This window comes from Ambystoma mexicanum, chromosome 4p (assembly GCF_040938575.1).
Source record: "Ambystoma mexicanum isolate Mex_15411 chromosome 4p, UKY_AmexF1_1, whole genome shotgun sequence".
NCBI classification, from domain to species: domain Eukaryota; kingdom Metazoa; phylum Chordata; class Amphibia; order Caudata; family Ambystomatidae; genus Ambystoma; species Ambystoma mexicanum.
The window spans coordinates 1111806306-1111827405 of NC_090927.1; the positions used below are offsets into that span (position 1 = coordinate 1111806306).

A 21100-nucleotide genomic window follows, 5' to 3' on the forward strand; every position below is an offset into this window, starting at 1 on the left:
CTTGGTCATCAGCGTGCGTGGATTTGGTAGATTTGGACACAGCGTCAGAACCAGATTTTTCATTCAATTTTCAGGGCCTGTCGTGAGGCGAGCGCAATTGCCCATAGGAAAGGGAACTGGACCTCCCCCTTGATGCTGTGTGTGGCCTTACGGTCGGTTGTTGAAGTCGACTTGTGGCCGTGGGGTGTGTGTTTAGTGTGGGTAGGTTGGTCTGTGCTAGTGCTGCCGGGTGTTGTCCCCATAACAGAGCCACCAGCTTGCCTGATGGGGTCGGGAGCTTGCACGCAGGTATCCGAGGGATCCCATTCGTCGTCGTCACTAAAGACGCTAATGCTGCCGTCACTGGAGGCACCCTCAAAATCCATGTCGGCTTCGGCCTGCATGGCGTGGTGGGCCCAGCGCTTTGTCTTTCGGTCCTTTAAGGTCTTGGGCTTGAAGGGCTTGCAAGATTTGCAGTGGCCCTCGTTATGGTCCCTTAGAAGACCAAGGGTGCACACCCGGTGCAAGTCCTCGCAGGGAAATTTTCGATTGCAAGGAGAACAACATTTAAATGGTCTATTTTCCATTTTGTGTCTGAAAGGCAGCTTGGCGAGTAAAGTGGGAAAAAGGGGAAAAATACATTCTCTTAGGGAACAACCACCCCCGTCTCCCCCACTCTCCCTACTGTGTGGGCAGAGGCCTGAAGCGGCCTTCCGAGGCCGTCTAGAAAAGTTTGTTGAGGCGAGTTTTGAAGTTGACGAAGGTAGTCCGCAAAGCTGCGCCGAAGATATTGTAAGGGAACGGCTAACAAAGGATAGTATGAGTAACTAGCCCTAATCTTTGTTAATAAAATGGCGATATGCCAGAAGGAACTCCACTTTCGGCGTCCAAACACGATGCCGGAAAAAAAACAATTGGAGGGACCTCGACGCGTGAAGCACCATGGGTACAGTAGACGTCACACTAGGGATAGTATTACTGGGACGCAATGTCGACGTCCCTTTTTCGAATTTTGAAAACAGCAACTGTAATACTCTGCAGCTTCCACTAGATGTCGGCCTATGCACAGCATGCGACAGTCATCGTATTTCTGATGCTTGTATCGGCTTAGATTCACATACTGTGCATAGGCCGACATCTAGTGGAAGCTGCGGAGTATTACAGTTGTTTTCGAAACTTGAAAAAGGGACGTCGACAGGGTGTGCCAGTAATACCCTACTGTGACGTCTACGGTACCCATGGTGCTTCACGCGTCGAGGTCCCTCAGATTGTTATTTTTCCAACATGAGTAGCATGAAGTGTAGCGTGAGTACAGTTGTATCTAAGCAGATATGTATCAGACAAGCTCATAAGCAGCCATGCGCCTTCTCTTCGAGGTGAGGAAGGGTGGACGCATGCAAATCTAAGCAGATACAAGCATCAGAAATACAATTATGGTGAGTAATGAAGCCCTTCTGAGGCTTGTGGAATCTGCTTAGATCACATGCTGTGCGTAGATTAGCGAGCAGGTGGTGGGCTGTGAGAAGGTTCATGGGTGAACCGATGTCTTAGAACCGCCTGTCCCACCTGTGCATGTGTCTTGGAATGAGCGCCAATGCAGTAATGCTGAGTGAAAATGTGTATTGAGCTCCGTGTAGCAGCTTTGCAAATGCTGTCTAGAGGGACATTTGCAATGAAAGCCAGAGTGGCTCCTGTGCTCCTTGTGGAGTGAGCTCTGGGAGTAAAAGGCAGTGTCTTGTTTGATAGGGAATAGCACAATTATATACATCGGACTATCCACCTGGAGATGGCATTCTTTGAAATGCAGTCTCGTTCTCTGCCTGGTGCTATAGAGACAAACAGTTGATCTTTATTTCTTAGCGGTCTGGTCTGGTCTACATAGTAGAGGGCCGCCCGCCTCACATCTAGTGTGTGGAGTTTTACCTCAGCTGAGCTGGTCGGTTCCTGAAAGAAAGCCGGTAGCTCAACAGACTGGTTTACATGAACTTTAGAGATGAAGTTAGGGGAGAACCTAGGATGCGTACGTAAAACCAGTTTATCTTTGTGTACAACAAAGAAAGGATTCTGCACTGAAAATGTTTGTATTTCACTCACTCTTCTTATGGAAGTAATAGCCACTAAGAAGGCTGTTTTGTAAGTTAGGTGTTTAAGACTACACTTAAGCATCGGCTCGAAAGGATGTCCCATGAGCTTAGCGAGTACAACATTGAGATCCCATCCTGGCGGCGGATTAGAAATTGGAGGGTGAAGTCTCTTTATCCACTCCATGAATGCTTCGATGACAGGCCCCTTCGATCATGATACTTTATTGTGGGAGGTGGTGTAGGCTGACAAGGCCACAAGGTGGACCTTTAAGGAGTTGAATACTAATCACAAATCTAGCAAGTGGAGCATATAAATTAGAATTTGGGTAGGAGTACATTTTATGGGGTTAATTTGTTTAGACTGGCACCAAATTACGAATCATCTCCACTTGTCAAAATAACAGTGCCTACTATTAGGTTTCCTTGCTTCTTTCAAGATATCCATACATCTCTGTAGTAGGTTAAGATGTCCCAACTCTATGACTTCAGGAGCCATGCTGCCAAGTTCATTGAGTGAGGTTGAGGGTGCACTGTTAGTCCCCCGTGCCGAGTTAGCAGATTGTACGGGCACGGGAGCTTGATGGGATCACACATCACCAGTTTGTGCAGACGTGGATACAAGGGGTGTCTTGCCCACATAGGAGCAACTAGGATGAGCGTCACTTGTACCTTGTGGATATTTGTTGACCACCTTTTTCATGAGAGGAGTTGAGGGGAAAAGCATAAGCAAATTTCCCTGACCAGTTCCTCCATAGGGCGTTCTGCTTGGTGCCTGGCTGGGAGAACATGGACGCGAAGTTTGGGCATTGACCGTTTTCGCTTGTAGCAAACAAGTCTATTGTGGGGTAACCCCATTGAGAGAAGAAGTGTTCTACGACGCCTTTGTGTAGTCGCCATTCGTGTTCCTCTGGTAGGGGATCTCTGCTCAGTGAGTCTGCCAGAGAGTTGAGTCCCCTTGAACGTGCTGTGACGATAGGAATATCTTTCGTTTGAGTGCCCATTTCCAAATTTGTTATGCAAGCCTGGACAGATTTGAAGAATGGGTGCCCCTCTGTTTGTTGATGTAAAACATTGCTGTAGTGCTGTCCGTCAGGACTTGGACAGATTGGTTTGCTAGGTGAACTTTGAATGCCTGAAGGGCTTTGAATACTGCCAGCAGTTCTAGCAGATTGATGTGGTTCTGTGCCGCCGCACAAGACCACCATCCCTGAGCTGTGTGGTGAAGGTAATGAGCCCCCTCACCCCACGAGTTAGGCGTCTGTTGTGACAATCGCCTGTACTTCCAGATCGTAGAAGGGTATCCCCTTCAACAGATTTTCTCTTGTCCAGCCGTGAAGATTTTGTACTAGTGTTGGCGAAACGACCACTAGATTGTCTCACTGACCACTTGCCTGAGACCATTGTTTTGCCAACCACTCCTGCATGGGTCGCAGGCACGCGTGAAGTACCAGGCAAATACAAGATGCCATCATGCCTAGCAAACGCATAGCTTTGTGCACCCTTATCTGGCGGCCGGCCTGATTACGCAGTATTTGCAGCAACATGTTTTGGACTCTTTCCTCTGACGGAAAGACCAACCCCGCTCTTGTGTGTTTAAGACTGATCCTAGGAATTGTTTGGTTGTGCTTGGCACAAGGCTTGATTTTTTATCGTTGATGGAGAAGCCCAACTGAAAGAGAAGGTTGATAGTTCTTTGAATGTTTTGCCTGCAAATAAGGGGAGACTACCCTGTAATCAGCCAGTCGTCCAAGTAAGGGTACACTGGGATTGCCTCCCTGTGCAGGTGTGCTGCCACCACAGCCAGTAGCTTTGTGAATACCCTTGGAGCAGATGCTATTCCGAAGGGCAGCACCTTGAATTGGTAGTGCTGGTTCACCATCTTGAAATGCAAATATCTTCGGTGTGCTGGGAACATTGATATATGAAAATAGGCATCTTTCATATCCAGTGTTGCCATGTAATCCCCTTTTTTAGTAGAGGGATTACCTCGTGTAGCGTAGTGAAGCTGAACTTTTGTGGCTTGACTTTTTTTGCAGGGCGCAAATCTAAAACTGGGTGCATTGTTAGATCTTTCGTTGGCACAAGGAAAGAAGTTGAATAAATACCCTTGTTTACCCGATTGTCCGGGACGACTTCTATAGCGTCCTTTTGGAGCAGCGTGGCGATTTCCTCAAGGAGGAAATGTTGGTCTTCTGGCGTGGGGTATGGTTCTGGGGTTGTTTGAGAAGCTCTATACAATATCCACCCGCTACGGTGGACAGCACCCATCTGTCTGAGGTGATTCCCTCCCATGCGTGGGTGAAGCTAGAAATGCGCCCTCCTACTGGAAAGGCATAGGAGGGCACCTGGAGCGGAGGAGCCCCTACCACGACCACAGGATCTGTGCTGTCCTGTTCGGTAATTTTGAGACGAATGGCCCTGATTGTTTCCCCAAGAAGTATTCTGCTTCTGGTTATAGTTGGAAGCCCTTTGAGAATTGTGGCCGCGTGAGCGATGAAAATTGCTGTTTCCCCTTTGGCCAGTAGGTTTATTGGTCATTTGGTCCAATTACTTGAGTTTCTTACTTCTCTGTGGCTGTCTTTAAGGCGTCCTCGACGGCTTTACCAAAGAGCACATTGGGCTCAACGGGCATGTTGATGTGTGGTTTGCGTCTCTGGTTAAAATCCCATTTGCCGTGCCCAAGCGCGACGCTTGATAATTGTACCCTCAGCTATTATTCTGCCAGCGTTTGTCGGCATGCTCATGATTGGTTTATAATAAGCAGCTCAAAACCGTCCTGCCCTCTGCGGCCACTTGGGCTAGTTGAGACTTAAGTGGTTCGGGGGCTGATGACAGTAAGGCCGAGACCTCGTTCCATTTATGGCAGTTGTAGCTAGATAGCAAGGTTGAATTGTTAGCTATTCTAGTTTGGAACGCTGCCAAAGAGGTCACCTTCCTGCCCATTGTGTATAGCCTCTTGCTTTTCTCGTCAGGTGGAGCCTCAGAGAAAGCAAGGGGAGTTCCAGGCCTTTTTCTTGTTCTAGTGACAACTAATGAGTCGGGCTTCAATTGACCTCTGATGTATAGCGGGTCAGAAGGGGCGGGTTTAAACAGCTTCTCTATGCGTAGTTCACTGCCCGCGTAAAAATTAGGAGTCTCCAGCGAGGGCTGTATTTTTTGCTGAACAGATTTGAGGGGATAAACTGAGTAACAGCTTTCTTTTCTCCTAGGATTTCATCCACAAAATCCTTATCTTGTTGGTCTTCCTGCATTGCCATTTGAAAATGCTCTGCCGCCTTGACGAGCACTTCATTTAGCAGAGGTTGATTGTCTATGGATGAGTCTGTTACCGGAGGGTCCTGATCAACAGGAGAGTCCATGATATACATATCTGTATCAGGGTCACCCTCATCCTCATTATCCCCGTAATAAGGGCCTGCCGCCTCCGCCTCTTGGATAGAGAAGTCTTCATGATCAGAGTCCGGGTCATAGAGCTCAATGACTGTCTTGCACTTGATCCTCCTGGCAAGACCTTCTAGCAGGGGGTCCAGCAGGAGTCTGGGACCCAGAGGGTGCTGTAGTGGTGTTACGCTCACTTGGCTCCCACAGGGGCGTTGATCGGAACTGGACAGCTGCGGTCTCCACCAACGTGATGCGTAGTGCAGAGATGACAGATTGGACTTAAAGTGGAGAAAGGGAATTAGCCACCTGTGGATTTGAGTGATAACACCCTTCTGTTCTTCCCACTAATCACCTTCGATATCTCCTTTCATAGTCTCACCTTATGTTTATGAAAGATGAGCTCTCCATCCTGCGTGGAATGCAGGGGCGCGTAGATAACCAGTTACTTCACTGGTCCGAAGGAGTTGGGAGAGTTCCAGACCAATATTGACTCTGAGGTCCATGGCGAGGAACCGTAAGTATATAGTTCGTAAGAGTTCAAAATGTCTGATATTCACTCTTGTCCGATTCCTTTTATCTTGCAGCTTGACCCAAGAGAAGATTGCCTCGTGGCAGCTGGTAGCGTTCAGGTAAGAGTCTGTATTACCCAACACTGTCCGGTAAATGATACCTGTGTTTAATCCATTGCTTTCCCTCCTTTTACAGGTGCGGCGTGAGAAATTATGACGTCTTGATGAATAATGCCTCAGGCAGTAAAATCAGCTAAGTCTACGGTGGTAAACTGATTGTCTTTGTTTATTTTCTCGGCTCACCTTGCTGTTCTTTTGTTCCCCTTAGGTGCCGGAGTTCGGTGAAGATGAGATGGAGACTGCGCCGGACCATGGAGATGAAAAATGCCTCCGGCGGTAAAATCAGGTAAGTCTATGGTGGTAACAGAGATTGCCTTTATTCTCTCGGCTCACCTTGCTGTTCTCTTGTCCCCCTTAGGTGCCGGAGTTCGGCGAATATGTGATGGAGATTGCGGCGGATCGTGGAGGTGCTGCGAAGGCTGGTGAGAATAGCGCGGCGCTACAGCGGGCGATGCAACGCGTATAGAATGAACGTCTCTTTCCTTGTTTGAAGGCGCGATGGATCCGGAAATCAGGTGAGAAATATAAGTAATGTTCTTGTTCTAATCTTTCCTCCTTCCCCTTTTTTCTAGGAGCTCCAGACTTGAGGCGGGCGTGGCAGAAGGCTGGATGCTGACTTGCAGGCACGGTGAGCGTTACGCTGCTGGATGCAGAATAACTGAAGCGTGTGCTGCTCTTCGGGCATGGTTTAAAATAGCCTTCAAAGTAGTCCCAGGTAAGAAGTTCCCCCCAAGACCACACCCGAGTAAGAAAATAGTCCCTGAAGTAAAGTAGTTCCCTTCAGGCTTCACGTTGGCTTGGATTCTTAGCAGCATGGTCTGCATGAGGTAAGTATAAGCATTTGAGCCTGGCGCCTCTGGCGCCAGGACTGACCCCTTCTATGAGCCTGGTGCCTACGGTGCCAGGACTGTAAGTATCTGGATGCCTGCTCCCGGGACTGATGGGCCTGGTCCGGATGCCCAGGGGTAGGCATGACAAGTGGGTGGGGTGGAGTGGAAGCTTGTGAAATAGGCAGGGTATTTTTCATAAAAGTTGGCCATGAAGGTCATCCTCTTCATGACCCTCTCAATATCTCCAGCTGACCATTGGGCAGAGATAGGAATGACCAATGGTTGAGAGGGGAGTCCCATTTCTTCAGGTGTGGGAGGGAATATAGTAGAAGGAGGAGAAGCCTTCTTTTTGAGGGTGGAAGATAATGAATCTTGCCGTTGAGGACCCCTACTGTTATGAGTGGGTCTAACCTCTTGTGACTTATCCCTATGAGGGGTCTTAAAAGACATATTCTTGGATTCCCTGTCTTTACACAGGCTCTTCTCTGGAGCATGTTTTTTGACTAAGTGGGCTAGTCCTGCTTGTATAGGGCCTTGTACCTGTTTCGACGATCGACTACCGGTAGTGGATTTGCGCGCAACACCTGTACCGTCCTTCAATGGCCGGGGCCTGGTGTGTGTCGATCTTGATCTGGAGCACCCAGCGATTCAACATACCTCTCCCTAGACGTCGTGCGCAGCCGTATGCTCGACACATGTCGAGTCTCGGCTGTGGGTTCTTTGTTTAGTGGAGGATGTAGTTATAGCGCCTTCGCCGCTGGGTGCTGTCCCCATAACAAGGCCTCTGGCCTGTCTGGGTCGGGGGCTTGAGCTCGGGAAACCGGAGTAACCCCGTCACCTTTGCCGTCGGATACCGCAGCGTTGGTGCCGCCGCTGAAGGCACCTTCCACTTCCATGGTCTTCAGTTGCCTGGCGTGGTGGGCCCAGCGTTTAGTAAGGCAGCCCTTCAATGTCTTGGGCTTGAAGAGCCTACCCGCTATACAAGAACCCTCGACATGGTCTTGCAGGAAACAGATTACACACAAGGTGTTTATCGACCCACTGGAACTTTTTATTGGATTTAGGGCACAATTTAAAGGGGTTCCTTAACATAACAGAATGTACCGGCAGCTAGACGAATGTAGTGTATGTACAAGGGTATAAACCTTCTAAAATGTCCTCCCCTCTCTCCCTACTGCGTGGGCTGAAGACTGTAGCGGCCTTCCAAGGCCATAACAGATCCGTTGTGTTACGACTGCCGTTCCTTGTTCTTCACCGCCGTCGGATGGTCACGAAGTCGGTGAAAATAAAGGATAGTAAGAATAAACTATCATTAATTGATCATAACAAAAGGCGATAAGCCGAAAGGAGAACCCCGTAAAATGGCGGGAAAAACCAATCTGAGGGACCTCGACGCGTGAAGGATCATGGGTACAGTGGACGTCACACTAGTGATAGTATTACTGGCACGCCCTGTCGACGTCCCTTTTCGAGTTTCGAAAACAACAACTAATACTGAACCATGCCATTCCATTTTTGGCTGTGGTGACATGCTGGTTTGTTAGGAACTACATGTTTTGTTCCCAAAACACATTTTTGCCAGAAAGGTTAACTTACCACTGTGCTTTTGATGTACACCTCCACCACACAAACAACCTGTTTGGACTTACACTTCCTCCCTCAATGCATCTAAACCAATTCATGTCTCATCCATGCCCTTTTGCTTCTTTAATTCTCCATTCCCAATTGCAATCTTATAACTTAAACCAAATTGTTTAAGAGAATCATGCTCCATTAATCTTTTAAATTTATGTATTCATCTAATTTTCTTTTTTAGCATGATGCAGATTGTGTGCAAATATATTGGGTCTTGTTTTTTATATTCTTTCACACGAATGTCAAATTTCAAGAGCTTTGAAGTACACATAAGGAGCCAGCTAGCACTACACAAAACACCCAACTAAATATACAAGAGTGACAGTTCAGGAAAAAGGCTGTAACACAAAGACGACATGCAAATCTGAGCTGGTACATTGACTACACCCCTGCTGTCCTCTACTGAATGGACAAGGTAAATGCACCTTGGGTTGACAAGGTAGACAAGGATGGATGTATCGCGTATTCAAAGCCCAACCTCCGCTCAAGAGTACCACCAATACCACTATAACAGTATCTGCAACCTGTGGCTCTACAGATATTTTGGGCAACAATCATCACGATGCTTCACCATTAACTATACCGGCTAAAGTCAATGGCAGTTGGAGTCCAAAACATCTAGAGGGGCAATGGTTGCAGACCCCTGCACGAACCATCCCCATGAAGTTTCTAGCAAGCCTCAAGAAATTTTAGGAAAAACATTCCAAGACCTTGCTCCTAAAGGATCCAAAGGTCAAAACCTACAGTTTAAAATTACCTTTAGTCCTCCCAGCTTTTGGGTGCAGATCACCTGGCAGTTAGTGGTTGCTTGGGCCTTAGGCAGCAAGTAGAAGGGAATGTGTTCACTGGTTACCTTGTGAAATGTTTTAACAGACCCAGGCTCACAATGACACGCTGGCACTGTGAAAGGCTTAAAAGTATGACCCCACCTGAATGAAAGACATACCTTTATCATGTCACACAAGTAACAATATCACTGCACAAGGACAGGCATCTGGACTTTCTCTCCATACCTACCCTGTTCATCATACATTAAATCCATCTTTCACACAGTTCAATCAAACAGGCCTGCACAGGGAGCTCGGGTATATTATTTCAATACACATAGGCCTGCATTACTGTACTCTGACAGCAAACTCAAAGGTACCATCTCTCACAGTGAACAGGATATTTAATTTTGACTTCAAGGTGGCAGGCGTGTTCAATTTTACCATATTAGTTTGCCAACTCCATTCCCTTACCTTCCGTTACCAACAAGATGCACATTTATAAACAGTCAACTATTTACTAATCTAATGGACTTTCGACGAGTAAGAAATAGTGAGCTGTGTGTATGTGTAGAAATCGGGTGGCAAGTGATGTTTTATGGTGGACTAGTAGTTTGCAACTTGAATTTGTCATCCCTGGATGACCAGGAAAATGAGAGCACATTTTCAGGACTGCCCAAGCACGAGTGTTCCTGTGCCCCTGCATGCATCCAACATGACGTATACCGACTTACACATTTCTATATCTGCCTTTGAATCACACTTAAGGAATTATCTCCCTCACTTTTGCAGAACTATGGTCGACCCAACAGAACTGGCATGCACTCATGCTATCACAAAACATTGTTCTCCCTGTGCATCCCCACACCCTTTTGTGTGTATCCTATATTTCCCGCTTTCTCATCCTTATTTTCTCCTAGCTCATTTTCATTCCTGCACCAGACTAACGTTTGGATGGTGCTGGTGGGGGGCACAATAAACTACTGCACACACATGCCAAAAGACAAACTATGATGATGATTTGGCACAGTATAAAAACTTAACATACCATACAACAAGCGACCTGTTGGGTGCAGAAGTAAGCCTCCCAGCACAATGTCAACCAGGAGAAAAAATATTTTAAAAAACCAGACAACTGTTTATCAATTCAATAAAGGTTTGGAAATATATTTTGGTTTCTTGCAATATCAATACAAGGATCTTCCAATGTTTCGGTGCAGTTGATTTGGGGCACGTATCTTCTCAAAATGTGTTTATTGCTAGGTTTTAGCTGGGCTGATCCATTTGAACTATCCCTTTATGTTCGTCTCACCCTTCCGTTTGCTTAATTTAAGGATAGTGTAAAGTAAGGGGACGTTAATCTTATACAAGATTACAGTTTAAAGTGTTAAGATTATTAATCACAAGGCTTCAATGGTGGGTTATGCAGCACATTGTGCCTAGTTCCCCAATTAGTGCAAAACGTGTAATTAATTCAATGCTTCCGTTTTCTTTCTGTTAGTAAAAAAGACGGAAACAAAATGAGATCAGGGACAGTGGAGTAAAATCTCTGGCCAACACAGAACCAAGTATGGGACCAAGAGCCTTAATACAAAGTGGAACGGACCCCGTTAGGGAGAACTCTCCGTTTAGGCTGAATTTCCTAACCTAGCGAGTCCCCCAGCAGTTTTGCTGGATTTTTGGGGTTTATTTTTTTCTCCTGCCAAGAGTGAGACTCTTTTACTCTCATTCTTGGACATGATTTGAATGTATCTCTGATTCTATATGTGTTTAATGGGCTATGGGGTCTTTTACTCCATAGGGCTTCATGTGTTTTTGTGATGTGTGTTACACAGCAACATCAGTGCAGTAACACAGGGGTGTCATAGTGACCCCCCAGTATAGACTCCATACCCTGGGACTGACTACTGTCTCCCAGGGCATGTAAAGTCACCATTGACTTTACTAGTCTCAAATTCTGAACAGAACCTTTACAAACCATCATAGTGTGGACGTACTGGCCGGGGCAATTCGATTGCCCCGGGGTCTGTTAGTCGAGGGGGCACGTCTCCGCCCCCCCTGATCGAGTTTTGGCTGATGGCAGTGGATACTACTTTTTATATTCGAAGGCGAATATATCCCTATGGGATTTCCCATTGTTCGAGGCTACCAACTTTAATTATTTAATTCCTATAGCCTCGAACATACCGCCGGTTTATTTATTTAATATGAATTCTCCGGTTGGTATTTTTTGCCAGAACTCGGTTCTAAAATGCTGTTTGTGTTCGCCTCTGTGACTCCAACCCAAGTTGAGCCCTTAGTTCCACTTTTTGGCGGGCTTCTCCACAGAAGCCCTCCAAAGTGGTGCCACTCTGTCTGGGGTACTTAGGAGGGGTGGCGGGGAATTTAGGCACCCTGGAGTGAGTTGCCTAGGCAACTCAAGTCGCACTCCGTCCTGATTGGCCCAAGTGGTGAGCCGGCCGGCTCACCACTTAGCATGTTTGAGTGACAGCTAGGCTGAGTGAATGGGGGTTTTCTGCATAAAATCAGGGCTTTGGGGACTGGAACTGAAGTCGCCACAGGACCTAAGAATCCGACGAGGGAGAAGCTGAGCCGACCTGCTACGACGACACCACCGGTGGAGCCCTGCTGAACCGTCTCACCACTTTTCCCAACGACAGAGGAGATCTGCAGCCCAGAGAGTCTTCTGCCTTCGACTGGTGGGGATAACCAGTCTGCTTCCTTTTTCGCTTCCTGGAACATCTCGTGGCCGCCTTGCCTGTGCCAAGCACCCCGGCAACCGGGATACCATGTTTTACCACTACCGCGAATCCAAGGGTAGTACCTTTAACCGGAAAACTCTGCGGCTGGTTTCTTCCATGGCAGTGCAATGACCTTCATCTTTCCTCCACGTCGAGATCTTCTCTTCCTCTGGACGACGCCGCGACTTGCACCCGCTGCCAGGAACAACTGCCCCCGCTGGAGGATCCTTTCCACATAAGGTACCGTGTTCCATCTGGCTTCCCTTGCAACCAACTGTACGGGGTAGATTTAGCCCCCGGCTTTCGACCCTAGGTTAGCCTGGGACACCCTGGCTAAACTTTTCTGAGCCTAACTAAAACCTTTCCGAACTCCCTGCAAGACCTTTTAAGCCTGTTGTCATTATGTGATCTTGGGTGCATTTATGCCCTGCTCTCTCCCAGAGTGGGCCCGGCCTATGGACTTTGGCTCACAAGTAACTTTTGACTTTTCTGCCTTGCTTAAGAGTTCCTAAGTATTAGTGTGGTGTATTTTCCTACAGTCTGCCTTTTTCCCTCCCTTTTTAGTTAACTTATTGGAGTGCCATCAATAGTTAAGCGCTCACCTCTGTTTGGAAATAAGTGGTGTTAACTAAGACTTGTCTGATAAGGAATAAGGAGTGTATATATAATAACAGTAATTGTGTTTAGAGTGATTTGCAATAATAGTGCTGGAGTGTTTCAATAAGTGTGTTTTTAAATAAATAATTATATACCTTGTTACCAAAGCTCTGGTCAGTGTTTGCTTGTGCTATTGTATCCGAGTGCCTATTGTGTATACTTTGCATACTGCCCAACTCTTCTTGAGGGAAGTCAGACTGCTCAGCCACAGCTAACAGGTAAATCTGGGTGGTACAGACTGCTACCAAGCGTGTTTACTGCCAACACCTGTAGTCTTAAATCTTTTGCAGTGGTCCCCAAGGGAACTGCACAGGTTTCTGCCTAACAGACCCAAGTAAATATTTGGGCCCAAAGACCACAAACCCCTCATTACAAATTCACTCTGACCCAATTAGATATTGAAGCACAAACCACTAGTAGGACCAAGTTTTGTAGAAGGATGAATCAATTTTGAAAGTCCTATTGGCTATTTTCCTAAAGTAAAACTAGATCCAGACCAAATCTCCAGTTGCACATGCAGTTTTTATTTGGATCTCATAAAATCAAAAACACATTGTCACTGTAAAAAGCATGCGATTAACACCTTTGAGGAAAATACTGGTGATCAACCACTGCAGTCACCAATTACACCTGGGATATGTTACAAGTGTGTTTCCCAAATATATGTTTGAGTGCAGACATCCTGGTATGCTAGTTACTATCTGGCATGACTGGTTAAATAAAAGAGAAACTGGTTTGGTCGGAAGATTAAAAAAGTAAATCTAAGGACGTTATTTAATCTAACTCAAAATTATAGTGTACTGAAATTCCCATTCTCTTTTAATATTCTTTTACACTCCCAAACCGTAAAGAATCTAGTTTGTGACCATCGTACCTCAGTTCGGGAGCCTCCATGCAAACATTAAATGGGCTCTTTGGAACGAGCTCCTTTTTCTATTTGTGTAGCAGCCGTCTTGGCCAGACTCGTATCACAAAACGTTGACCATTTCGTCGAAATGCTACTGGTGATCATACATGGCTATTCCAGCCCCAAACAACTCTGCACATCCCTTGTTGATTCAGTCTTGCGGGCCATTACCAGCCAGGGCGGCCTGCCCTGGCATGCATCACACCTCAGGCAAAGATTAGATTTACGCTTCTATGGATTTAACATGCATAACTAAGGACTACGGTTCAATGAAAATAAAGGTACATCATGCTTCCTCTAGAAACATTACCTTTAATAAAGGATGTATTTTTTCTACTGGGAGAGATAAAGGGTTTCTTCGTTTCTTCTTTTCTATTGCTGATTGGGCATCCGCTATTGCCCATTTATCAATGGGATGAGGAAAGCTTTTCTGCACACGTTCCTAAAACAAATGATAAAGAAAGTTTGTGATCACTGGTCTCAAACATCCCCATTTTCTGAGATCACTAACTGCAAAGAACACAATAAAACACACTGTTACAACTCTATGTTAGAAATTCAGACCCAATACATTACAATATGATGAATTCAAAGTTCCAATGAGGTCAAGAAAAGATTACTAATATTAACTGATCAAATAAGGAAATGTAACCTTTACAACGACGCTGGCAATGTCAGTCCACAGACACGGTCTCAATAAGAACTATGTGTAAATGTACAAGATGGGAAATTCTGTACCTAACTTGGTTTTCCGTCTGCGTCTCTCCCTCACTCTCTTAATTCTAGCACCAACTAGCTTTTGCTTTTATATTTCCTGTCACTAGTCCCAGTGACTTGGTACCGATTTCTGCGCTCTCGACAGAGCGGTCTCCAAATACTCTGTTTGTCCTAGCCTTCCACTAGCAATGATGCTTCTACTCTTGTGCCGCCTCTTACTCACTGGCTTTCACTTGAGCTCTTTGATAATGTCACAATGCTGCACCTTCCTCTCTAGGCTGCAGTAACTTGCTTTCTCTGCCCTGTCTTCCTTGCGCTACTGCTGGCTTTTGATGAATGGCATCCAGCCTCTCATCTGGCTAGTCCCTTTATATACAGTTGAAAGATGTATCTGGTCGGGGGTAGACATTTTGGGTCAGTTTTCCTGGCAGTTTTGTCTCAGGATTGGATTGATAGGCCTAGGTCCACCTCTTCTCCATGTGGCTGTTTCTCCCAATTGCAGGTTGTTGCCAGTGTTCGAATCAACACAGGGGCGAGGTTATAACTACAGGCACTGACACCTTACATTCAGGAGTTTCAAGGGCAGGGCTGCCTGATCCTGAGTTCTCTTCCTGGGGAATCTATCTGCTGTGGTGGATGTCAAGGCTCCCTAAACCCCTGATGTGGTGACTGTAAACCAGCTCCACAGGAACATGGTCTAGTCTCTGGTTTCAGACAGATTAATGGTCAACCTATGCTGGGTTTCCATACAGTCTATCACTGTCCTGCTCTCCAGTCCAGAGCTGGGTTCATAGATCACTCACCCAAGGTTGAAAAGGGAGCAGACCTTGATTGTGATGGAATTAACATGGTCTCAGGGGGCTCAAATCAGGGTATTTTGTCATCTTAACCCTTTATTAAGGCCTGCTGGGCCTAGAGACCCAAGCTACTCCTCACTGATGAGGCCCAACAAGGTCAAAACATGTTTGGGGATGCCAATGGTCTCCTGCAGAAGGGATGTGACCTAGCAGTTCGGGCTGGACTGCCCCTTTTGGGGTGGGACCAAGCCTGATTTGCATATGGTTTTTCCCCTTCTGTAATGGCTTGGCAGGCGAAGAACGATGGTCTGGAAGGTTGCCCAGAGCAACTCCAGTGGTTAAGATTCAGTCTAAACCTTCCAGCCATCACCTCTTTGTTTTTCCCTTTATTTATGGGTACAATAATGTTGGCGACAAATGAAATTACTTCTTTCACTTCCTGCCAGATTTGGAGCAGCTCTCATACTAAGTACCATCTGTGGTCCTCAATAGGGAGAGATTTGATCAGTCACAATTTTTCTATGCACAGTCTAGAGAGGTTGCTTCAAAGTGGGAGATTTTAAGCAGCCCACAGAGCTCTCCAATCCTCCTTTCTGGCCATGAAACACAGGGCTTAGTTACATTTTACATTGAGTGGCTATACTTTTATTTGTCATTTAAACTCTCATGCTGTGGCGGTGGCTCCCTTTCCAGTGCAAGCATAAGGCCCCTGAGGCATCCTTGGCCAGATGGCCTTTTGAACAGGAATACTGGGGTTATACAGTTCTCAAAAACCATAGCGCAGGGCTTGGTATCCATGAGCTTAATTACCTACAATAAATAGCAACCATAACCCAGGTGCCGTGTTAGATGTAGCAGGTACTCTAGAGAACAAAGTGGAATGCAGTCCCATCATCCAGGACAGCCACTGCTGCCTCCAATTCTAAGGCTGATCAAACACCATATAGTTTGTTTGGTGACTGTAACTTTGTAGCCCTGCCTGTGATGACCGGTCTCAGTATACCAGTATGCTCATCAAATAGGCTTACCTCAGCGACATTATTTTGCTCTGCATACTAATTAATGAACATTGATCCTTAAGAACTTACCAGTTATGGAGTTATCGGCTTATGCAAACTAATGGTGAGCTGTTTAATAGTGCCCCATCCTTCAAAGACTGCCTTATATACCTTGATAGACATAGGTGCAAAATACAACCAAAGAACTATCGTGAATCTGTTCGGTCTGAACTCCAGGTAATAGTTTCAAGTGGCTCAGTTTCAATGCATACTTTTCAGGAAGTCAAATAGTAATTCACATTCCCAATGGGGGTGATTATTTTAAGCAAGTAAAACAATTTAGCTCCAATCCATACTTTTCTTCAATAGTTCAGGCAAATTAAAAAAATGCATTTTGCCTTAAGGTTGCTCTTTAGATCAGGCATTGATAATAGGGTTATGGTTTGGCATAGTTCTAGCGTGAGTCTCACATCTCACTGTACTACTTCCGAACGATTTGTTGCAACATTAGAAAAATCAATTTGAGAAGATTTGTAGACACTCGAGTAGAAAAGTGTAACTACGCTCCAGAGAATGGGTTGCTATCCAAAATTCATTGAAGTTGCAAACCTTATAGCCTCCCATATTTTTAAACACTGATGTTGATCGACTGCTTAGTGGATGATCTAGCAAGTGAAAGGTTTATAATACAATTGAAATGTTTTAGGCATGGTTCCCTAGCGGCAGCTTAGCATTGCAGGACTATTGTGAAAAAGCCAAGGCAATCTCTACTGAGTGCATATATGTTTTCTAGCATCATTTTCAGGCCTTGCCAAATACCTTGCCATCACCCAAGTAGCAATTCAAATCCACTTAAATGAAGTAAAATCTGGGGGATTTATAATTGGTACTCCTTTCAGTCACACGTGGCAGTGAAGGTACCCTGCAGCATCCTCTGACCACAAAAGTGATGGGTGGAAGGTTTTGAATGAATCTGTACCACTGGCATTGCTCTGGGCAACCTTCCACACCACCGTTTTTTAGCCCGTCTGCGCCATTGCAAAAGGGGTCCAGCCATATGCAAATCAGTCAGGTACTGCTACCAATGGTAGCAGCCCAGCCCGAACTGCTAGGCCAGGTCCCCTCTGCACAGAAACACAAGCAACCCCAGACATGTTTCGGCCTTGTTGGGCCTCCTCAGTGAGGTGCAGCTTGGTTCCCTATGGCGCAGCGAGCAAGGGACTCACGTTTGGGCATACCCTCTCTCACATAGTGAGACAAACTATGACCACAAAAGTGATGGGTGGAATGTCTGGGGATGCTTGTGGTCTCATGCAGAAGGGATGTGACCTAGCAGTTCGGTCTGGGCTGTCCCTTTTGGGGTAAGACCAAGCCTGATTTTCATGTTTTTTTCCCCCTTCTGTAATGGCTTGGCAGGCTGAAAACGATGGTCTGGAGGGTTGGCCGGAGCTTTGCCCTTGGTTATGATCAATTCAAAACCTTCCAGCCATCACCTTTCTGTTTTGCTAAAGCCACCCTGCAGCATCCCACCTTTCTTTAATTTCTCATGCTGCCATTGCAATAAACGTCACCTGCACTATTGTTATTTTAATCAGTAGCAAATGCATGTAGGCTGATCCATTTCTTTGCTTTTCCAGATTGTTCAACTTTTGCATCAATGCGTCTAGCTGTGACGCAAATGCGGAGGTCTGTTTGATTTGAGTTGAGCATTGTATAATTTTGTAGACCAGTACATATCCTCCACGTGTAGATACTGAGGCCCGATTAGCGATTTTGAAGATTATTGGTTAAAAGCTGGATCCTTGGAGGACCTTGCAGAAAGGCATGGGTGATATTAAGTGTAACATGTAGGTGTCTCTGGACTATGTTATCCAGAGTATCATGGCTCCCTCCCATCCAGGGCTTATAGTGTAAAATGCTGCTGAGATATCCAGACAGAAGAGTGCACTTGGGTGTGTGAGTGCTGTTCTTTAGTGTGCTCCAGACGGACGAAAGTGTGTTTTCCATTCCCATTTGTGAACTGAATCCATGGCGTGACTTATGCATCAAGCATAGAATAAGTAGTGTTGCATAGCAATTTGCATTGCAATTCTGTAGGTTTGCAAATTAAATTGGCACTTTTGTAGCACTTGTGTAGCAAACCTAGCTATTTAAGTTGCCCTGTTCAATGAAAGCACATCTCACCCTGCATCCCTCTCTTGCCTTCAGGGCTCCCTCTACCCTCTCTTCATTGCAAGTTCAAAAGGGCTAATGGAGAGTGCAGCAGTCTCCTCCACCCTTATGTGCCAAAGGCCTGTTTGAGTGCAAGCTATATTTTGTTCTTTTTGAAATAATTGCAAACCAGAATTAATCAGAATAATAACACTATTAAGCTAATCATAGCCTGTCTAAGATAAGTATAAGTAACCGTAATTCTTTTTCTTAAATGCAGTCATTCAATTCCATTTATAAAAATGTAATTTGTTACATAATTCGTAATTGCAGTAATGCTACTGTCAAACACTGCATTGTCTCAAAGCTTTACAGTAGAGTGTAGGTTAGTGAATCTAATAGTGTCAACTATATTTATTTTTGTTGGGGAAGATACATCACATTGACGACACTTTTGAAAATGTACATGATCATACTGCCAAATGCCTTTGATGGCAACCCTAGTTCTGTAACCTGTTGGTTACATGCAGCGTGCAACTGGTGCTCAACTCAAAAGCTGATCCCGTACTCCTTGACATTGTCTCATCACCCTGTGGCTTTACACCAGCTGCCCTGAAAGTGAGATGGCTGCTAACAGCATTCCACTTAGTTTGCTTACTTCTCTGCCTGCTACACCATCCTGTTTGCTTAGTCTCCTACTTTCTTTCCTCTTACAAAGCTAACTAATGTTTACACATAGCAGTGATCTATAGATGTACAGACTGGATGGAACTGTTGATTGACTGCACTACCATCACTGTAGTTATCCTCCAGAGCTCGCTTTGTTGTAGGATTATGATTACATTAGCACCTGCAGTAGAGAGCTGTCCAAACTGTTTTCAGAGCCTTTTAGCATATATACACATATATTACACACACATACACATATATTACACAGCCCACGGTAGTGGCCGTGTAGTTATGGTTAAGTTGCTAATCCCATAGGAAGAGCACTTTATGGGCGGCTTATAACTTCGCTCCCCTGGACAAATCCTCACCAAACTTTGCAAAAAAAAGTATTTGGCTCACTCTGAATTTGTTTGCAAAGTTTGGTAAGGTTTGGTCCAGGGGGGGCAAAGTTATAGGGTGGTCCCAAAATGTCTTTTTCCCCATAGACTGAATGGGGAAATAAACTTTGCTCACACCTGCAGCCCAAACCGCTGGACGGATTTTCACCAAATTTGCGGCAGGAGCAGCGGCTTGGTCCCAAAAGTGTGCTTTTGTAACTTTGGTGAAAATCTGTCCAATAGTTTTTTTTTCAATGACCAAAATGTAGGTCTAAAAAAATGTGCGTTATCTATGTCCGCTCCGCGGACACACTTCCCTGTTCGCTCCGTGGACAGGACACTGATTCGTTAATCGGCTTGTGTCATGTCCACGGACATGCGACGTGTTAGCTGATTGGATGGTGAAGAGCGTGACGTGCATCAGATTTTTGGAAACACCCGCCATCTTGGATTTGTAGACAGCGGCCGGTGTCCGCAGACATTGCGGTAAAAAAATATTAAAAAACACAACATTGCACTTGTGAAACTTATCAAATAATCTCTGGGGTGATGAGGATGGAATGCGATATGGCTGCACGAAGCAAAAATAAATAAATAAATAAAATTAAAAAATGGGTATTTTTCCTGCAAAAGTCCGCAAACAGTTCGGATGTTCACGGACAGTCCTGAGAAGTTCGGACACCTCAGCATTACAGGGTTGGTGAAATGCAGTCCTTGGATGGCTTATAACTTTGGCGCCACTTAATACAACTGCATGAATTCTTGCATATATATTTCCGACCGGTTTCCGAATTAGTTTGCAAAGTTTGGGGGGATTCTGTCATGAGGGGGCAAAATTAGAGGGGGGGCCCAAAATAATGTAAAGGCTTATAAATAAGGTGCCTTTTGACGAATCTACACTTCATTTGGCAAACTGGTAATAGATCTAGATATAAATGTTTTCGCGAAGTTTGGTGGGATTTTGTCGAGAGGGGGCAAGATTAGAGGGGGGGTGCCAAAATAATGTAAAGGCTTGTAAAAGAGGTGCAAATTGACAAATCTGCACAAAGGTTTGCAAAAAGATTATATATCTAGATATAAATGTTTTCATAAAGTCTGAATGGATTTTGTCAAATGGGGGCTAGGTTATATGACGAATGTATATACATACATTTGACACTTTTGAAAAAATAAAACATAGGTGGATTTCCAGAAAACTTGCATAAGGAGCATTGGAAAGGACCTACAAGCATGATTTTGGAAATGTGCCAGATTTTTATTTTTTGACAGGTGTCATTGTAGCTACAAAATATAGCGGTATACCTTTGGTGACTATGGGGTAGCCTGTGGCCATGGGCAGTGGCCAGATTGTCCGGGTCATGGTATAAGGTCATGATCCGGACAATCTGGCTACTGGCCATGACCACAAGAGACAAAACATAGGATTAAAGTGGCCATGTCCACCTGGGACTGGCTTTGTGGTAAAGTTATTTGAAATTAGGATAGAATTGAAAGGGAAGAAAAATGTGCTCGTGGTAATAGGATTCTCTTTTTGCCTTCTGCAGGCTGCCATGGAAAGTGAAGAGGGGCCCGGTATGGAACCCCGCCTTCCCTTTCCATGGTGGCCATATTGGAAAAGGATTTTCCTTCCTAGGAAGAAACATTTTTTTAGCACCCCGGGTTCCCACTTTGGGAACCTAGGCTGCTAATGGCCTTCATCCCCCATTTCAGGGGCTGGAATGGGGGGGGGGGGGATAATGGTCTAGAGACCTCGTTATCCACTCTTGCTTCGCTTGGGCTGA

General features: G+C 45.5%; 1 protein-coding gene across 1 annotated transcript in view; it reads right to left on the reverse strand.

Moving 5' to 3' along the window:
- SOS1 (SOS Ras/Rac guanine nucleotide exchange factor 1) overlaps positions 1 to 21100 on the reverse strand; it is a 2649334-nt gene that overhangs the window by 2406577 nt on the left and 221657 nt on the right. Inside the window, exon 3 of the mRNA XM_069606702.1 lies at positions 13921 to 14052. Within this exon, the coding sequence (XP_069462803.1) occupies positions 13921 to 14052 (132 nt within the window). The remainder of the gene's footprint in view (positions 1 to 13920; positions 14053 to 21100) is intronic.